This window comes from Eufriesea mexicana, unplaced genomic scaffold (assembly GCF_001483705.2).
Source record: "Eufriesea mexicana isolate 0111107269 unplaced genomic scaffold, ASM148370v2 scaffold3780, whole genome shotgun sequence".
Taxonomy (NCBI): Eukaryota; Metazoa; Arthropoda; class Insecta; order Hymenoptera; family Apidae; genus Eufriesea; species Eufriesea mexicana.
In genome coordinates, this window is record NW_016911795.1 from 1,692,146 (window position 1) to 1,707,823 (window position 15,678).

Sequence of the window (15,678 nt, forward strand, 5' to 3'; positions counted from 1 at the left end):
TCAACTGCCGCCCAAGCACGACGATTACGATAAGGAGAAACACGTCGTCGTTTCAGAATCGGGCGACAAAGATGTGATCAAGAATTATTCTTGGGCTACGTTCCCCTGTCTAAGGGATGTCCTCCTCCGCGGGCACCAGCTGCACCGACGCCGAGGAGGACGCCGAGGATGTGGAGAACGACGTGGCAGGTAGCGCGCAGTCGTCTAATTACTTGCCGTCGGGTTTCCGTGATAGCGCGCGCGATCACCTGGAAGGACTGTGGTTAGATGGGTCATCGATCGCGCATCCACCAGCCGAGGACACTTCCGCGAGCCCATCGACATTGTCGTGGTCGGTGCCTCGATAAATCTGGATTATTGTCCTCCTCCACCTCCTCCTCCATCTTCTCTTTACGGTCGTCGATTGTTTCTCCATCAACGACGATCCACGGCTCTCCAGCTCCTCCGACACGAGTCGGATCCACGAAGGGCACGGAGCTGGAGTATACAGCAAGCTGGAGGAGGTGTCTGAACACAGATCGTTGGAGCAACGGAGGAGCGTTCGCGTTTAGGTGACGACAGAGACGTCTAGGTTGCTGCCAGGTGGATCTTAAAATCGTCGAACATCTGTCCTGGATAATTCGCGTTATTATTTTCCGTTTTCTTCTTTTTGTTTTGTAATTCAGTCTAGATCGAATATTCTGTAATATATACATATGTATGTAGGAAGAAACTGGATGTGTGTTAGAAAATTGTGAAGCCTCTATCGGTCTGGCCGGTTCCAGCTGTGGAAGGTCAGAGGACTCCGAGGTCGGGAGTTCAGAGGACCGTTTCCGGTTCCTGTTACACGCTAGAACGTGCAAAATAGCTCGCGAAGGATTTACTCGAACGTGTGCAGAACAATTGGTTAAGCGTGGTACTACAGCCTGTCTAGTAAAGGATATAGCAGGTCGCCGCGGCAGTTGTGCTCGTTTGGACCGGTTCCAGGCGGACGTGAAACCGCCGACAGGTGATTCGGACGATACCACAATGGTGAACTACCCTCGAATCATGACATTCAGTTAGTGAACGTGCCTCGTTCTCGCGTGTGTGTATCTGTGCAGCTGTAGAAATAAGGATAGAGGGGAAAGGCCGATTGATGAAAGAGGATTGGACATGAGGCGAGAAAGACAGCGCGTGATCGTCGTAGCCAGAGATTGGTCGAGGTCCTGATAGCCGCAGCGACCAGGATCTAGGATCATCCAAGGAAGAAAGGATGCCAGGGGGGCGCAGGGGCCTGGTCGCCCCACAAAATACATTCCTCGAGAACATCATACGACGGAGCAGCAGTCAACGTGAGTACAACGACTTTGATTGGTTTCCTTTTCCGATCGATCGATCATTTCGCAAAGTTTACCATTTCTTTCCGTGAATTCACTAGGTCGCCCAAAAGAGACAGAGAGCGAGGGAAGGAGGATAAAGAGAGAGAATAGATTGATTTTGTGGATTGATTTTGCTGGAATTCATGGTATTTTAGTGCGTGCTCTTTTATGTTTCCTTCTCCTTCTCTGTTTCTTTGTCGAGGAAATATAGGTCAAGCTAATAACTTTACGTAACTGCGGTAGCCTGTACAGATAAAAGTTACCCCCGTATAACGAGATTACTCTTGATGACCATGATAGATTCTGTTTCATTCTACGGTTTAACCTTTTCGTTATGCGAGTGTCTAGTCGAAAATCGGTCACGCTATAAAACCATAAGTGTTGTTACTTATATTACACCATGCTGCAGATTTTTATATCCTTATTTACTCAACTATCGAGACAACTGGAAAAAAGATGTTGGTTAGGGGCAAAAATACCGAGAGTGCCATGGAATGCGCATGAGCGGCGCTGCCAATTATGTGAAACTTAGACAAGTGATAAAAATTCTAAATCATAGTAATTTTACTCTCAGTATAGTTACCCTTAATAACAAACAAACAAACAAAAAAATAAAATAATAGTTAAAAAGAAAAACTATTAACTTTCTACGTAATTCACGAATTATTATCATTATTAGTGTATCGTTGTCGTCCTATTTTTCATACCGTCGGAGGATATTTAATTAATCTAATTGGATGAGAGGCAGGTATTTTGCGATATCGGCCCCTAGATGTTTTATCGCGTTTGTTTGGATTCGCGGCGCACGTGTGAAGTAACGCGGACAAGGAGCTCGGTAACGAACCGAGTGTTAATTGGCCTTCGCTGTTTGAGATTTAAATGCGCTGAAATGGATGCTGTTTGATATAGATAGATACAAGGTATTATGAAAGTGATACAATACTATGTTTTGAAGCTCCATAACTAAGACTATTGCTTAAAAAAACTCCACGATGTACAGCTACCATTATCGTGTTGCACAGCGCATATTCTTTGCGTAGTGTCACTTGAGCGTAACACGTTGATGTTTTATGGCAACACGCATTTTATAATAAAGTATTATCACGAAATATAATTCGCAATTGTAATTCATAATTTTACAAACAGAATGTGCAAACAGGAAAATACAAACAGTCGATTAAACATGACAGATTTATCCATGTATACTTCGTATGCATTCGGCAATCGTCGGCCTCTATCGGCAATCGTCGGCCTTTATCGGCAATCATCGGCTTTTATCGGCAATCCTCGGCTTATCGGCAATCGTCGGCTTTCTTCGGCTCTCGTAGAGATGTGTTCAGCAACTGCACAATTACGCTTGACTTTCGTACCAAAGCAATTAATAATTTATAAAACATTTTATTCCAAAATATTTATAAAATCTTGAAATTCGAGGTTATTTTATATTACGTGTCGTCGTGTCAAACGAAGTACTCTAAAACAGAGCGAATTAAAGGACAGATTCAAGAAAGACGAGTCCAAGAAAATATATATAACTTTCGTGAAGAAAGGAAAAAGAATTCTAGCAGGGTAAGCATCGAGTTAAGTACGCATCAAGTTTACAAACGCTCTCAGCTTCTTAATGAATCGATCCTTTGAATCTCCACTCGAGTGATCGACGAGCAGTCTTCTTCGTGTATTCATCCAGCGATTATTAGCCAAAAAGTACCGTCTCGAGAGATTCTCTTGTGGAGGGTGTACTCGAACTACGATAGCGACGAAAAACCATCACCGCGGCCTATCGTCTGTGGTCAAAGGTCACCGACGATGAATAGGCTGTTGCGAAAGGGTTAAACCAAGCGTGGCTGGCCGCGGCATTGACCCATTAACTGGCATACCTAGGATTCCCAAGATCCACGAGAATAGGCACGCCTGTTCTGGTAGCCGAATCGAATTATAACGAGATACATAACGGGGTACATAACGAGAACACGTTCTGGGACGGAATAATCCTTCACGACCGAACGGAATAATTCATTCGACTGGTTTCCGCGTAGCGTGCACGAATTCGCTAAGGGAACGTGGAAATCGTCGAGGTCTCGCGTGTTGGACCAATATTTGCCAACCTCAGTCGCTCATAGGAATGGTACTAATGTTAGTAGCCGAATGGAAAGGTACACTCGTGCAGTATCACCAGGTATTCTTGGCTTTTCTCAAAAGAATCTCTGTACTTATTGTTACCTTTTAGGACGAGACGTTCTGACCTCGCGGATAGAACCGGATGGAACGGTGTAATGCTAGTCCGGCCCAGAACAGGGACCATAATGTCTCTTCATCGCGCTCTGGAGAGCGAGAGGGCTTTAGATTCACGAGATTCGTCGCAGATCGTGAAAATTCTTTGTGTTCGCTGACGAACGAGGTCTGATTACTTCGGGGAGCATTGAGCAAGATAGGAAATGTTAGTTATAACGGCCATGGGCCCTAGAGGCTCGTATCAGCGACTGTGCTATCCTAAACGACTTTGGGTAACCGGAATAGTAATGATACTCTCCTGCTTTGGGAATTTTTGCCAGCTGGTTGGAACAGTCTGTCCCATATACCTTTGGTTTCGTACCACGTTAACGTTATTGGGTCGCTGCATGTCGTTTCCTCGAATAAAACTTCAATCATGCAGAGCTTCCTCGAATTATCCCGTATTCGATGGTAGATCACATGTTCGTGGTTCTGGTCATTTAACACAACGATCATCTCATCTTGTTATTTAACTATACTTTATTTATTCCACGTAGAATATCTTCTACAATGATCCAATCCATTTGTGATCACCTAGTATTGTTGCCTAATTACCTGTAACTTTCTCGAATTGTCGTGGATTTGATCGGAAATAACATTCATAGTGGGACTGTGCAGTTTTCACATAGATTAGCTTTAATTTCGTTATTCCAGATGAATATCGATGGAAAAAATCTACAGACATAGTTTCTCCGATCTTCTGGTTCGATTTGGTAATTTTGCAGAGATATTCAAGGGGTCAAAGTTCGTCTGACTTCGAGACCAGCTCGATATCCGATTCAGCTTCTGGCAGCTCAGGCTCCAATGTTTCAGATCTTCTGAGAAACTTTCGAATATTCCCTGGAGCTCTATGAGCATCATCCCGACTTCCGACCTATCCTACAGACTTTCGTGGCTCCCGGGACTGCCTTGAAACTCAAGATCTCGTTGTCAATGTCTACGTCCCAAACAGGCGGGAAACCGGTCCCGGAAAACGTTGACAAATCTGATCAAGACACCCTCTCACGATACCTGAGGGACCATTCTCGTCATTCTGCATACCAGAGAGGTTAATTTTAGGGGATAAATTGTTTCTCCGACGAGACGGTGCACGGGGTGGCTCCGCGTAATTGGATTGTTCAATGTTCAATAAACTCTGCGGTCGCAAAAATATATTTACGTGGAACTGGCAGTTGGTCTCACAATCGGGTGCATTATCTCGCTGCATTTTTTATGAACCACTGCAATAGCGTGACGTGATTCGATTGGCGAATACGCGTCGTGATTCGTGGAATCGGCGGTTGCACTGTTTCAACAGCTTTGGATAGGGCGATGACGCCCTCGAATCGATTACGATTGTTGGGTCGATTATTTCGGTACGTTGAAAGCTTCGATAGCCTCTCGGAAATATTAATATTAACGCTATTTAACATTGGTATTGGTGTTAAACAATACGACAGAGATGTATACGATTATTTTTGCAGAGTCAATGATTATATTTTCCCGATAATTAAACGCCCCTTACTGTTCGCCAATGCAGTGCGGTCGCTTCAAACTGAATAAATGGACTGTATGTTTAATTGATCGAGTGGACGTGGACACTTCTACTAATGCTGTATATCTTACAACGAATTACATTACCTGACAAACATTTAGAATCAGTTGCCCACATGTATATAGCTATGTTGAAATCTCTTGATAACTCTAGGATTAATTTGAGTTACCTATTTCAATGTATCTGACGAATATTTGTTGAAGATAAATCTGACCATTGTCTATAGGTCACATAGCCTGGTAGTAGATGTGCATCCAAGTTGCACTTTTAGCTCAGATTAGCAGAAAATCCACGTTTCTTACTGGGATTTGAGATATTATATCAGCGATAGCCTCTCTACCGCCTGCACGCAAATCCCCTATTGCCTCTGATACCAATGTAGCTAGGTTTCGGTGTTTTCTCCCGTGATACACGAACGAAGCGTAAACCGCGCCACTTTCGCTCTCGTTCGCACTTCTGTTCCGGTCCTTATGCACAGGTTGTTACGTCCTCAATTCAAACGTGCCGAGAATGAATTAACTAGCGGCGAGAGTCGTCAAGAGGACCAACAGTCACGTACCGCGCTCGTGTATTTTTCGTCCTCGTGGAAAACGCCTGGCGAACGAAATTGCGACTCATGCTCTCAGAAGGAGAGGTCACCTGCCGACTGATGCCGACTTCTTCAGGCAATTGGCCATTAACCCTTTAACAATGTCGCTAAACGACGAGAAACAACCGAGGGAAGAGCACTCAGGAAGGCAACCAGGTTATATACCGACTCGTGGTTTCTTTTCTTCTTTCTCTTCTTGTTTTTTTCTTTCCATTACTCCTTTTTCCTCTTTCAGCGAAAACGAGTCGAGCCCGGTTCGCGATCCCCGGCACACCCAGTGGAACGCGTTAATCTGCATTGAAGGAGAATCAGGGTTACGGAATGAGTCGAGAGCAATTAATTGCCCGGATATTTCATCGAAGAACGATCCGGTTCGATCGTTGAAAGGAAATTTCCTGTCAGTCTGAACGACGTTAATTTTCAACGAGGATTAAACACGGTTGAGGTTCTACCGCTCGAGAATCTTCCTCTTTTCCTACAACCCTGTCTTACAAACGACCCATCGCGAGGTCTTTAAACGATCATCCGTGACGTGATCTTCTTTGCCGATCATCTTTCGTTCTCACTCACGCTAGAACTATCCAACTAATCGGACTGATTATTAGACCTTCCACTATGTTTTATTTCTGCAATTACTGGTGACGCTTGGTGTTTCAATATAGGGATGTAACTCGTGAGATAAATTGTCATCAAGATGCCATAATCTTCTCGATTACTCAGAGAGTTTCCTCGCTCGTTTTGATTTTTGAGGATGTGGAATTTTCCGAAGGTTAACGTGTATTTTAGATCTAACATTAGCTTAATTTGAAGAAAAATTTGATTTTCCTCACGGCGATTAATTTGCCGCGAAATTCGAACGTAAAAAAAGGTTTGGTAATGTCTGCCTCATGTTTGGTAAAAGATTTAGGTTTACGAAGGTTACATCGAATTATTTTTTATATCCAAAGCATTGAAGCATAATTGGATAGATAGAGGTATACAGATACAGGCACGCGATGAGTTTTTCCTGTTTGGTATTAGGCTGGTGCTCTAATTAACACGCGGAAACTATGCCTAAAATTTTCTTCGATATTCGATATTCGTTAAATTGTTAGAATTTCGTTATTTGACGTCGTATCGTCGTAGTGTTCGTGAAACTTTTTTACGCGTTTAAATCTAAAAAAAGCAGCGCGAAATATGTCGAAAATGTGGATTTATCATTTGAAGATTCTTAAATTTTAAATTAAATGTTGGGCTGGTTTAACGTTGATTTGTGGAATTCGAGACTGACACGACTTCGTTATCTTTCGTTCGAGAATAAGTTGGAAGGTGGGTCAGGTAAAATAACATTTTACTTCAATTTTATAATATACGACGACGCTAAGCTATTTTTTAATTATTCGGTACGCGATGTAAATAGAAATGGTAAAAATATGAACAAAATGGATTCCACTTGTTAGCTAAACCTCTGAAATGCTATTTACATGTTTACATTAAGAAAGATTTTAATCCTTTTTAATGTATCATCATAAAGTAACTTTTTATTTTTGCCACTCATTCGAAACTTCCTTTTCTTCCGATGTTAATTATTATCCCGTTATTAATGCGTCAAAAATTTCACAAAAATTTTTTAATCCATCCGATAACTTGAAATTCTCGAACAGTGCAGTGGTTTCATAAATTTTCTCTAAATAATTCCCTGTATCTCGTTAACTTCGATGAAAATTTGATTGGGCGCCATTGGCGACGACAGACTTTCGTGCAGGATCTGAGAAAATTAACGAGCCGTTTATTAAACAGGATGAGTCGCTAAGGGAAAAAAAGGACGTTCAACAAAGGGATGGTTGAAAGATTGATCGTTCGACGCTCGCGTTAATTATTATCGAGGCGTGATTAACGTTGTATAGTGCGGCAAATAGGTGGCGAGAACGCGTTAAAGGGAGGATGAATTAATAAGCTGTCGAGGAGGACAAGAATCTCCAGCAAACTCGCATAGTCTTGGTAAGCGACTGCAAAGACACCCTCGTGGTCGTGGTATAATAATAATTCCCCCGTTCCCTAGTTCCATTAGCCCCACTTCTGCCCAATTCCCTAGGATTTCCTTTTTCTTTGCAGCTCTTTTTGCTACGGGATTTTCGTTACTTATCCATTTGACATTGGTAGACGTGTCTTCCTTATTCGTGAGATGGTTGCTGATCAGAGATTAGGGTTGCAATGAGATTCATCTCGTTCATACGAGTATTTTGGACGATGTCTTCGTGATTTCTATTGGTAGATTTGTAGCTGAAGAGTGGAGACTTGAAGCATTGACAGAAAGAAACGTGACAATGATTGGTCCTAGAAGAGGTCTACTTTCTTCGACGTGATCGAAGCATTTGGTAGAAAAGGTGGAAGAATGGTGGCACAGCTTGTTCTACTGATCAAACTAATCAAAGGATGGAACAGCAAAGGAAAAGCCTGCAGTACCCCTATGTCTAAATTATCAGTCCACTAACAAGCTTTAGCGACGAGTTCGTCAACAGACTCCGGATGAGGAGTACCTTCTCTCTCCTCCCTTCTTTCCTTCCGTTCCACCAGCACAATGGTGTTAATTCGTTATCTCGTTGTTGTCGTTGCTTGTACAAGGGACACGGGAAACAGCGATGAGATGGTTGTTTAACGTTGTATACACCTGGTGCTCGCGGTGGTCGATGGCTGAATAGTTCTCAGGCTCCCGATCGAAACGCAGCATCGGTGACCTTTCACGGCGGCGAATGCCGCGCGTATTCAGTCTTTTCATCCCTTTGTGAGGGCAGCAGGAAATTTTCAATAGAGCCATGTAATGCTTTATCGGCTCGATAAACTTGCAGATATTTCTGGAATCCGTGGACAATTTCTTTTCTCGTCCTACAGGCCTCGCCTCGAGATCAAAGAGGAAGGTAAAATCGCGCAGACTAGTAGAGAGCGAGTTCGGAAAGACGTATGGGAAATTCGATGAATTTTCACTGGATCTTCTTCTCCGGATATTGGGAATAAATGCGGCATTAATTACGCACGCCGTTAATTACTGGATGCGAAGCTGACGTGAATAAAGTGGCTCGGATAGGATATCAATTTGTCAATTAATTCGCGCAAATATTTGCCCCGCGTTTTCCCTGTAATTTCGTTCCGATGCGCCGACCACCCTGGAAAATAAATTGGAAAGGGATTGGAATCGAGAATAGAGAATCAGGTTCCGTTGTTACCGCGTCATTACGAGAACCGGAAGCGATGGGAGCCATCATCTCGTCCCTCCATCGATATTTCGTCTCGCTTCTCTATTTAGAATATTCAACACCTAGGTACGGCACAGGGTTCGCGCGAAACGACCTCCTGGAAGGGATCCGTGATCGTGGAGACGGAAAAAGAAGTCTGCCATTTCGTAGACCGAGTTTGCAGATACGTGGCGTTTGGTCTGAAACGAATAAAGCGACCGGGAACGAGTAAAAAGAGGGAAAGGGAGGTGAAAGAGCGGAAGAGCCGAGGACTCGTGGAAAAATCGCGGAAAATTACTGCTACGAGAGCACGTCCGCGTGCATATCTTGAAATCTCATGATGCTTCCTATTTCTTTCTCTCTTTTCCCACCTTATGCCATTTCTCCCCTTTTTACTCTCTTTTTCCTTCTTTTCGCAAACGTCTGTTGCTCTATGCGCCTTATGTTTGCACGGTTGATAGTGGGGTTTAACATTTTGGTGTACGATATGGATGACCCGTGCCATAATCGATAACAGAGTCAGCCATACATTGAACCATTTCAAGAATAACGCATAATCGAGGCAAAAAAATATCGACGAAAATTTACCACGAGTCTGACTCGTGTTATTTACGTTGGTCCTCATCTAGAAACCACGTCTTTCACTCGTCATACTCGTGTTTGACCCGATTTTCCTATTACGTGTCTCACACGATATTATAGACCAAGGAATTAATAACACCATGAACATGAATTTTAATCCGTAATATACATCGGGTAATTTTTGTAAAGTTTACTTTTACTGAACACGAATCCGTAATCGAAATTGCTCTACTATGTCCAGTCTCTGAAAATTCTGAATTTTTCTAAACACGCAGGATTTCTCGTATAAGAAAGTGAGTATGTTAGGAGATTCACTCGTGTTTTAATTTAATACCCTATTCGCAGAAATATAATGCGGAAATATTTAGTGTATATGGATATCAAAATTACACGTATGCTTAATCTACTCATTGCAAGAGATTTTAATTATGTTGCATTTTCTGAGTTTGATAATGAATTTTTACATTTCTCGTAGCTTGATTCATTTTGATTTATATAATACTACGAGAGATACTGTGCACTTTATTTCCAAAGTTCAAAAGGAACTTGGAAAATTTACAATAGATAGCAAATATCCTAAACCCAAAGCGTAGCTCTTAGCTTGGTATCGTTCACCAAAGATTTATCTTTGGCAAACGATACCAATTACCAGGTCTCACCACGTGGAGGTGGCTACGCATCGGGACCCGGGCATGCGCCCTAGTGGCGCAACCTGCTGGTTCTACCTGTATCAAAGGCACCCTAATCTAACTTGGTGCGAAACAAGTTAAAGAGAATTTACTGACACTTTATTAAATTTCGTGTCTTACAAAAGGGACTTCGGTTCGATATACTAAAACTTTACTGTCGCAACGCTAAGATATTTTATTTCAATAGACTCTAATATTTCTAAGTTCCCATAAAAATAGGGAATGAAAGACGCGAGCAAGTGAAAAATCGCGACGCGCCCGAACGAATTCGCGATTATTCGAAAGACCGACTAGCCTACGAGACGTACTCTTGTGTACAAGACAACTTTATGCCTCGGCACCCTCCCGACTCGAACCTAGCCCATCCAGCCACCACAGATCCTGCCATGACTTACTCGAGAACGAGAATGATCGACGAACCAGCGAAACATCCAAAATCAAGCCGAGGGTCCCTAGCGAGGCCCTGTAGCCGGTCACGCAGGCCCCTGCCACATGGGTAGAAATTAATCATCCCATGGGGTCTGACCGCAGGCCCATATGCAGTGTCACGGCTACAGGACCCATACCCCGGTCGTGCACGCGCTGGTGCCCAGGACGACTAGGGCCGACAGACCCTCGAATTGACCCAGATGAGTGCCAGCCCGCCGACTACCCTAGAATCGATGCGTGACAAGAATGACAGTGGCGAGGATGAGTGTCCGAACGAATCGTTTGGATGACTTACGAAACACGGAGTTATCCAGTACACGAGAGTACGTCACGTAGGCTAGTCGGTATTTAAGAACGATCGCAATTATCGCGAGAACAATTATGTTCTATTTGGTAAACGTGATAGGTAAGAGGAGAATAGAGAATTTATATATTTCGCTCCAAGTTAGGTAGCTTGCCTTTGTACAAATAGCGCGCACATAATGAAACTTATCCTAGGGATCTATCTTATGACTACTTAGGTCTACTTAGGTCTAAACGCACGCATCCCGCGTCATCCATCGATGTATTTCAAATGAAGTCTTGAGGAAACTTGAGAATCTTGAGAAACCTAAAAGCTAAAACAGAGTGTATTATTGTTAATATAAACCTGAAAGGAAACGGATTAGTACGAGGAAAGGAAACGAAGGAATAGAAACCATGAAGGTTAACCAAGTAGAAAGAGTATGCCACTGATGAGGCATAAACGACCCAACGACGAACATTCGAATATTATACGAAATATTCGAATGTTCAAATATAAATAAATATAAAGGAAAAATAACATCTGAAATAAAAAAAAACTATTTAATACCTGGAAAAATAAAAAATAATTAAAATCTGAAAGAAAAAAATAATTAATAGCTAAAAATAAAAGAAATTATTAGTAAATTGTTTAAGGGAGTGAGGTGTGGGTGGGGGGGGCCAACCCTACCCTCACTTCGGACTCCCACCCCTCGCGCACAACGAAAATTTAGATGTTACACTTTCGAAGTCGAACCGACAAATGAGTTTTGCTGCGTCGCGTCGCTCCTTATATAGCCGCTGATCGGCCGAGACCCCCCACCCCGATCGAAAAGTTTCGAAGTTAGTCGATTTTATTAATTATTAATTTTCCGCTGTCATAGCCAATAATTTATTAATTTTTTCACTGTTATGAAAAATTTACGTTCTAAACAATTTGTTAATAATAATATTAATTTGTTATTAACAATCAGTGTGATAATTTATAAACTTTTTGCAAATTGTAGGTACATTTTTACACAAGTACGTCATTATTTCAAGTAATAACCAATAATTTAATAAATTTTTTACTGTCATGATAAATATACGTGTAAACAATTTGTTATTAACATTGTTAATTTGTTACTAACGATAAATATAATAATTTTTAAATTTTATTTATGCTTTTAGAATATAAATATTCATGATGCATTTATATTAAGTGTTCTTATGCTTTGAACTATTTATTATTAACAATTTCAGTTTGTAGTTAATAATAAATTCGGTAATTTATACATTTTTTATAAACTACAACTACATTCGCACTTCCATAGGATGAATTTTCTTGATAGCTATACGTGTGTTAAAATATTTTTATTTCCACTGTATTTTTGGCTAAAACGAAATATTACTTGAAAAGTAAAAACGTTAAAAGATTCATTCTCATCTTGACAGTTAGATGGGAGTTTATTTGTTAACATTATATTAGAAAGTCGTATTTATATATCCAATAACGAAATTGTTTCAAATTACAAGTGATTTAGAGAAATTTCGTATAATTTTGTGATTGCTGTAAAAAAGTGTATGAAAAAATATACATGTTATGCATATAAAAATGACTACGGCCCTGACGAAGCTAAATGTGCGAACAATGGCTGCGTTGCGGCAAACTGCCGCTTACTGGTTGCCGATATATATTTCACCGTCCCGTCAATATTGAACATCATTCTAATATTGTACCTGGATGATTTCTTCTCCAGAAAAGCGTATAGAATACGGCACTGCGTAGCAGATTCGTGCGAGATAAAGAAATTTTCGTAAAAATGCAAGAATATGCGTAGAAACTACGCACGGATGCTTGTTTTTAAACTTCGATGACCAATTATAATTACTCAGACACACGAATAGTTATAATTATGAGCATCGATAAACTCAAAATACTGTCATCTAACTTACAAGACAACAAAGAATCTCCTAACGTTTTTATTTTTCATATAATATTTCATTTTAGTCAAACATCGTGCATTTTTAGAAAAACCCACGTTTTTCGGACACCGTGGACGACAGAGCAATTTGCATTACAGATTCGTGTGTATAGGAATGTAAACTCTGCAAGAATCACCTAATGGATATTACAGATTAGCGAAAAAGTAAAAATTTGTTGCACAGTGCAATTTGCGACTGACGGGGAGTAAAGTGGACCGTGTGTCAGTGGAGTGCGTGAAAAATTGATTCGCGCACGGCCAATAATATCGGGTCTCGGGAGCCCGTGGAAATCGCGAGGGCCGTGAGCTCGCTGGCGAATTTACATTTTCAAGCCGAACGGAGAAACTGAATTCGCTGTATGGTTAAAGGGTACCGAGGCCCCGTTCCTCGTAACGGTTGTTTGGCCGAGCGGAGAATGTCGATTTTCGATAAAAGCGAACGACGGACTATCTGTTTTCCCTGTCGAATGTTTGCCACGCTTTCGACGCCGATAAAAATACAGGTATTCCTCTTTTTCCCTTCCCTGTCGCGTTTCCCATTTATATCGATATTTTTCTTTTTCGCAAATAATTTACTTTTCGCGTATGTGAAATGGAAATTTCTTTAGTTAACCCTCTGAAACTACTAATGGAATTTGCACGAAAAATAAAGTGTTAGTACTAACCATAGAAGTATATTAGAAATGCGAGTACTATTGTAACCAATATGCCAATGTTGACTTTGTTAACTAATTGTTAACATCGTTAACACTGTTTGTACCATGTACAATGTTACTAATGTTACCTCGTTAGAGGGTAGCAATATTAATACTCGCGACCGGTGCTTCCCCTTTTAGCGTTCTTCCGTCACATACACTCGCATGCACACACACGGTGTGTCGAATTCTTATAGTAACGCCGTGGTATCGATTATAATAGCCGCGTCGCATGTCGATCAATGTAAATTTTCGCCCAGCCGTTTCGCTCGGTTCTATTAGGTTTAGGTATTATATCGGTTTTCCGCTACGGATCGATTAGCGAGGAAGAAATATCGGACGGAAAGAAGGAATTTTTGCGTGGCCGTGAAGCCGCAAAAACAATCAGGTTAAATCGAGCAAAAATTTGGTAACAGGTCGCCGTGCGGATTGAATCGAGCTTCGAAGCCCCAGGGGAAACCGAAAACCACGGAAATATTTTATAAACACGTTTCGGTATCGGATCCGATATTCCCGTGTTATCCATTGGCTAGCTCGCTTTCCCTGTCTAATCCGTTACTTCATTTTTCTGCCACTATCCGGCCTGTTAGATGTTTCGCGATAACCTTTAAACCTCGTTCGTTACGAAGAAGCTGTCCGCGAAGTAGGTTCGGTCGACACGTTTTTTCGCGGTCGCGTTACAATTGCCAGTGGTCTAATCGATGACATCTATGGACAAGGTTCTGTCAATAGACGAAGCACGCAGTGTACAGGTCGGTGCACAACCGCAGTAACAATAGTAACGTTAATGACAACAGTGAAAGGCAAACGTGTTACATCGAAGTACATCAACAGCGGAGCGAACCCGACCGAGTAACTTCAAAGAATTTCACGCGAACCTGCTGATCATCATTCACGCCCCATAAACCGTCAAGCGAAATCCGCGTTTCACACGCGAATCGGGGAAACGATTCGATAGCACGCTCGTGGCTATTGACCAGTTTGCCGGAAAAATTAACGCACCGGAAGAAGGTGACGGGAAGAAAGAGACACAGAGATGTAAAATGGTGTAGCAGCTCGGGAGAGTACAGGGTGGCGGGAAGAGTGGTGGGTGTAGAGAGACAGCGAGTCGGCGGGTGTACAGTGATCGGACGTTTCCGGTCGGTTTCGGCTCCGTCCGTTGGGTCATTGGGTCAAATCTTCGGTTACATGGGGGTAGGGCCGTATACGGGACGAACTGTACGCGTTCACAATGCAAACTTCAACCCTTAGCGGCGCGCGGCCGGCTCGTTATTCGATGCACGACTATTTTTAGAAATACCCACCGCCCCGAGTAAGAGAACCCGGAGTGGCCCGCGCCGCGACCGGGTCGAGCCCGAATGAAAGATGAATAACGCTCCTCTGCGCGAGACACACGGTGCCCCGTGACACTTCCGACCACCCTTTTCCTCGCCGCCCCATTTTCTCGTCCCGCTTCCTGCGTCGCGTGAGACCCTGGTCTACCGGTTTTATCGATCTCGAAGGAACACCATTCGAATTCCACGCGACGATCCAGCGACTGTCATGAAGCCATCGCTTCAATACCTCAGGGTTAGTAACCTTTCCACACGGTTGTTAATGGTACACGCGAATATTTATCGGCCCTGTACGACAGCCTGTGTGTTAACTCGCGCGCTCTGCTTTGAAATAGCAGAAAAAATTTATAGGATATGCTTGGGACGTTTCACGTGGTTGGTCCCGTGTACACGTGTCGTTTCAGAGGTATTACGAAAGGACTCTTGCTACTCTTCGTCGAGGATTCCTGGGCCTTGTGTAAAACGATGGAGTCTTCGTGCAAACTAAGCAGGTTAAGTCTAATAAAGAGGAAATTTACTGAAGCCAGAAAGAGAGAGAGAGAGAGAGAGAGAGAGAGAGAGAGAGAGAGAGAGAGAGAAAGAGAGAGGGAGAAAGAGAAACGCGGGAAACAAAGGGGGTTGAGGCTGGGGTTGCGAAGAAACCTGGTGAGAGCTCGAGAGATAAATCACCAACCTATATTAGGACAGAATGAATCGCATTATTTGTCGACCACGGTAAAAGCGTACTAAGTAACCGGGCGAATGGGATTTTCAGCGA

General features: G+C 42.5%; 1 protein-coding gene across 4 annotated transcripts in view; it reads left to right on the forward strand.

Annotated features, from left to right (window-relative positions):
- The first annotated feature begins 852 nt into the window (after nt 1–852).
- The window catches only part of eag (potassium voltage-gated channel protein ether a go-go), a 60,166-nt gene continuing 45,340 nt past the window's right edge, over nt 853–15,678 (forward strand). For all 4 annotated transcript variants that reach the window (XM_017905409.1, XM_017905411.1, XM_017905410.1 and 1 more), the window contains exon 1: nt 853–1,313. In XM_017905409.1, coding sequence (XP_017760898.1) covers nt 1,235–1,313 — 79 coding nt within the window. In that variant the 5' untranslated portion in view covers nt 853–1,234. The remainder of the gene's footprint in view (nt 1,314–15,678) is intronic.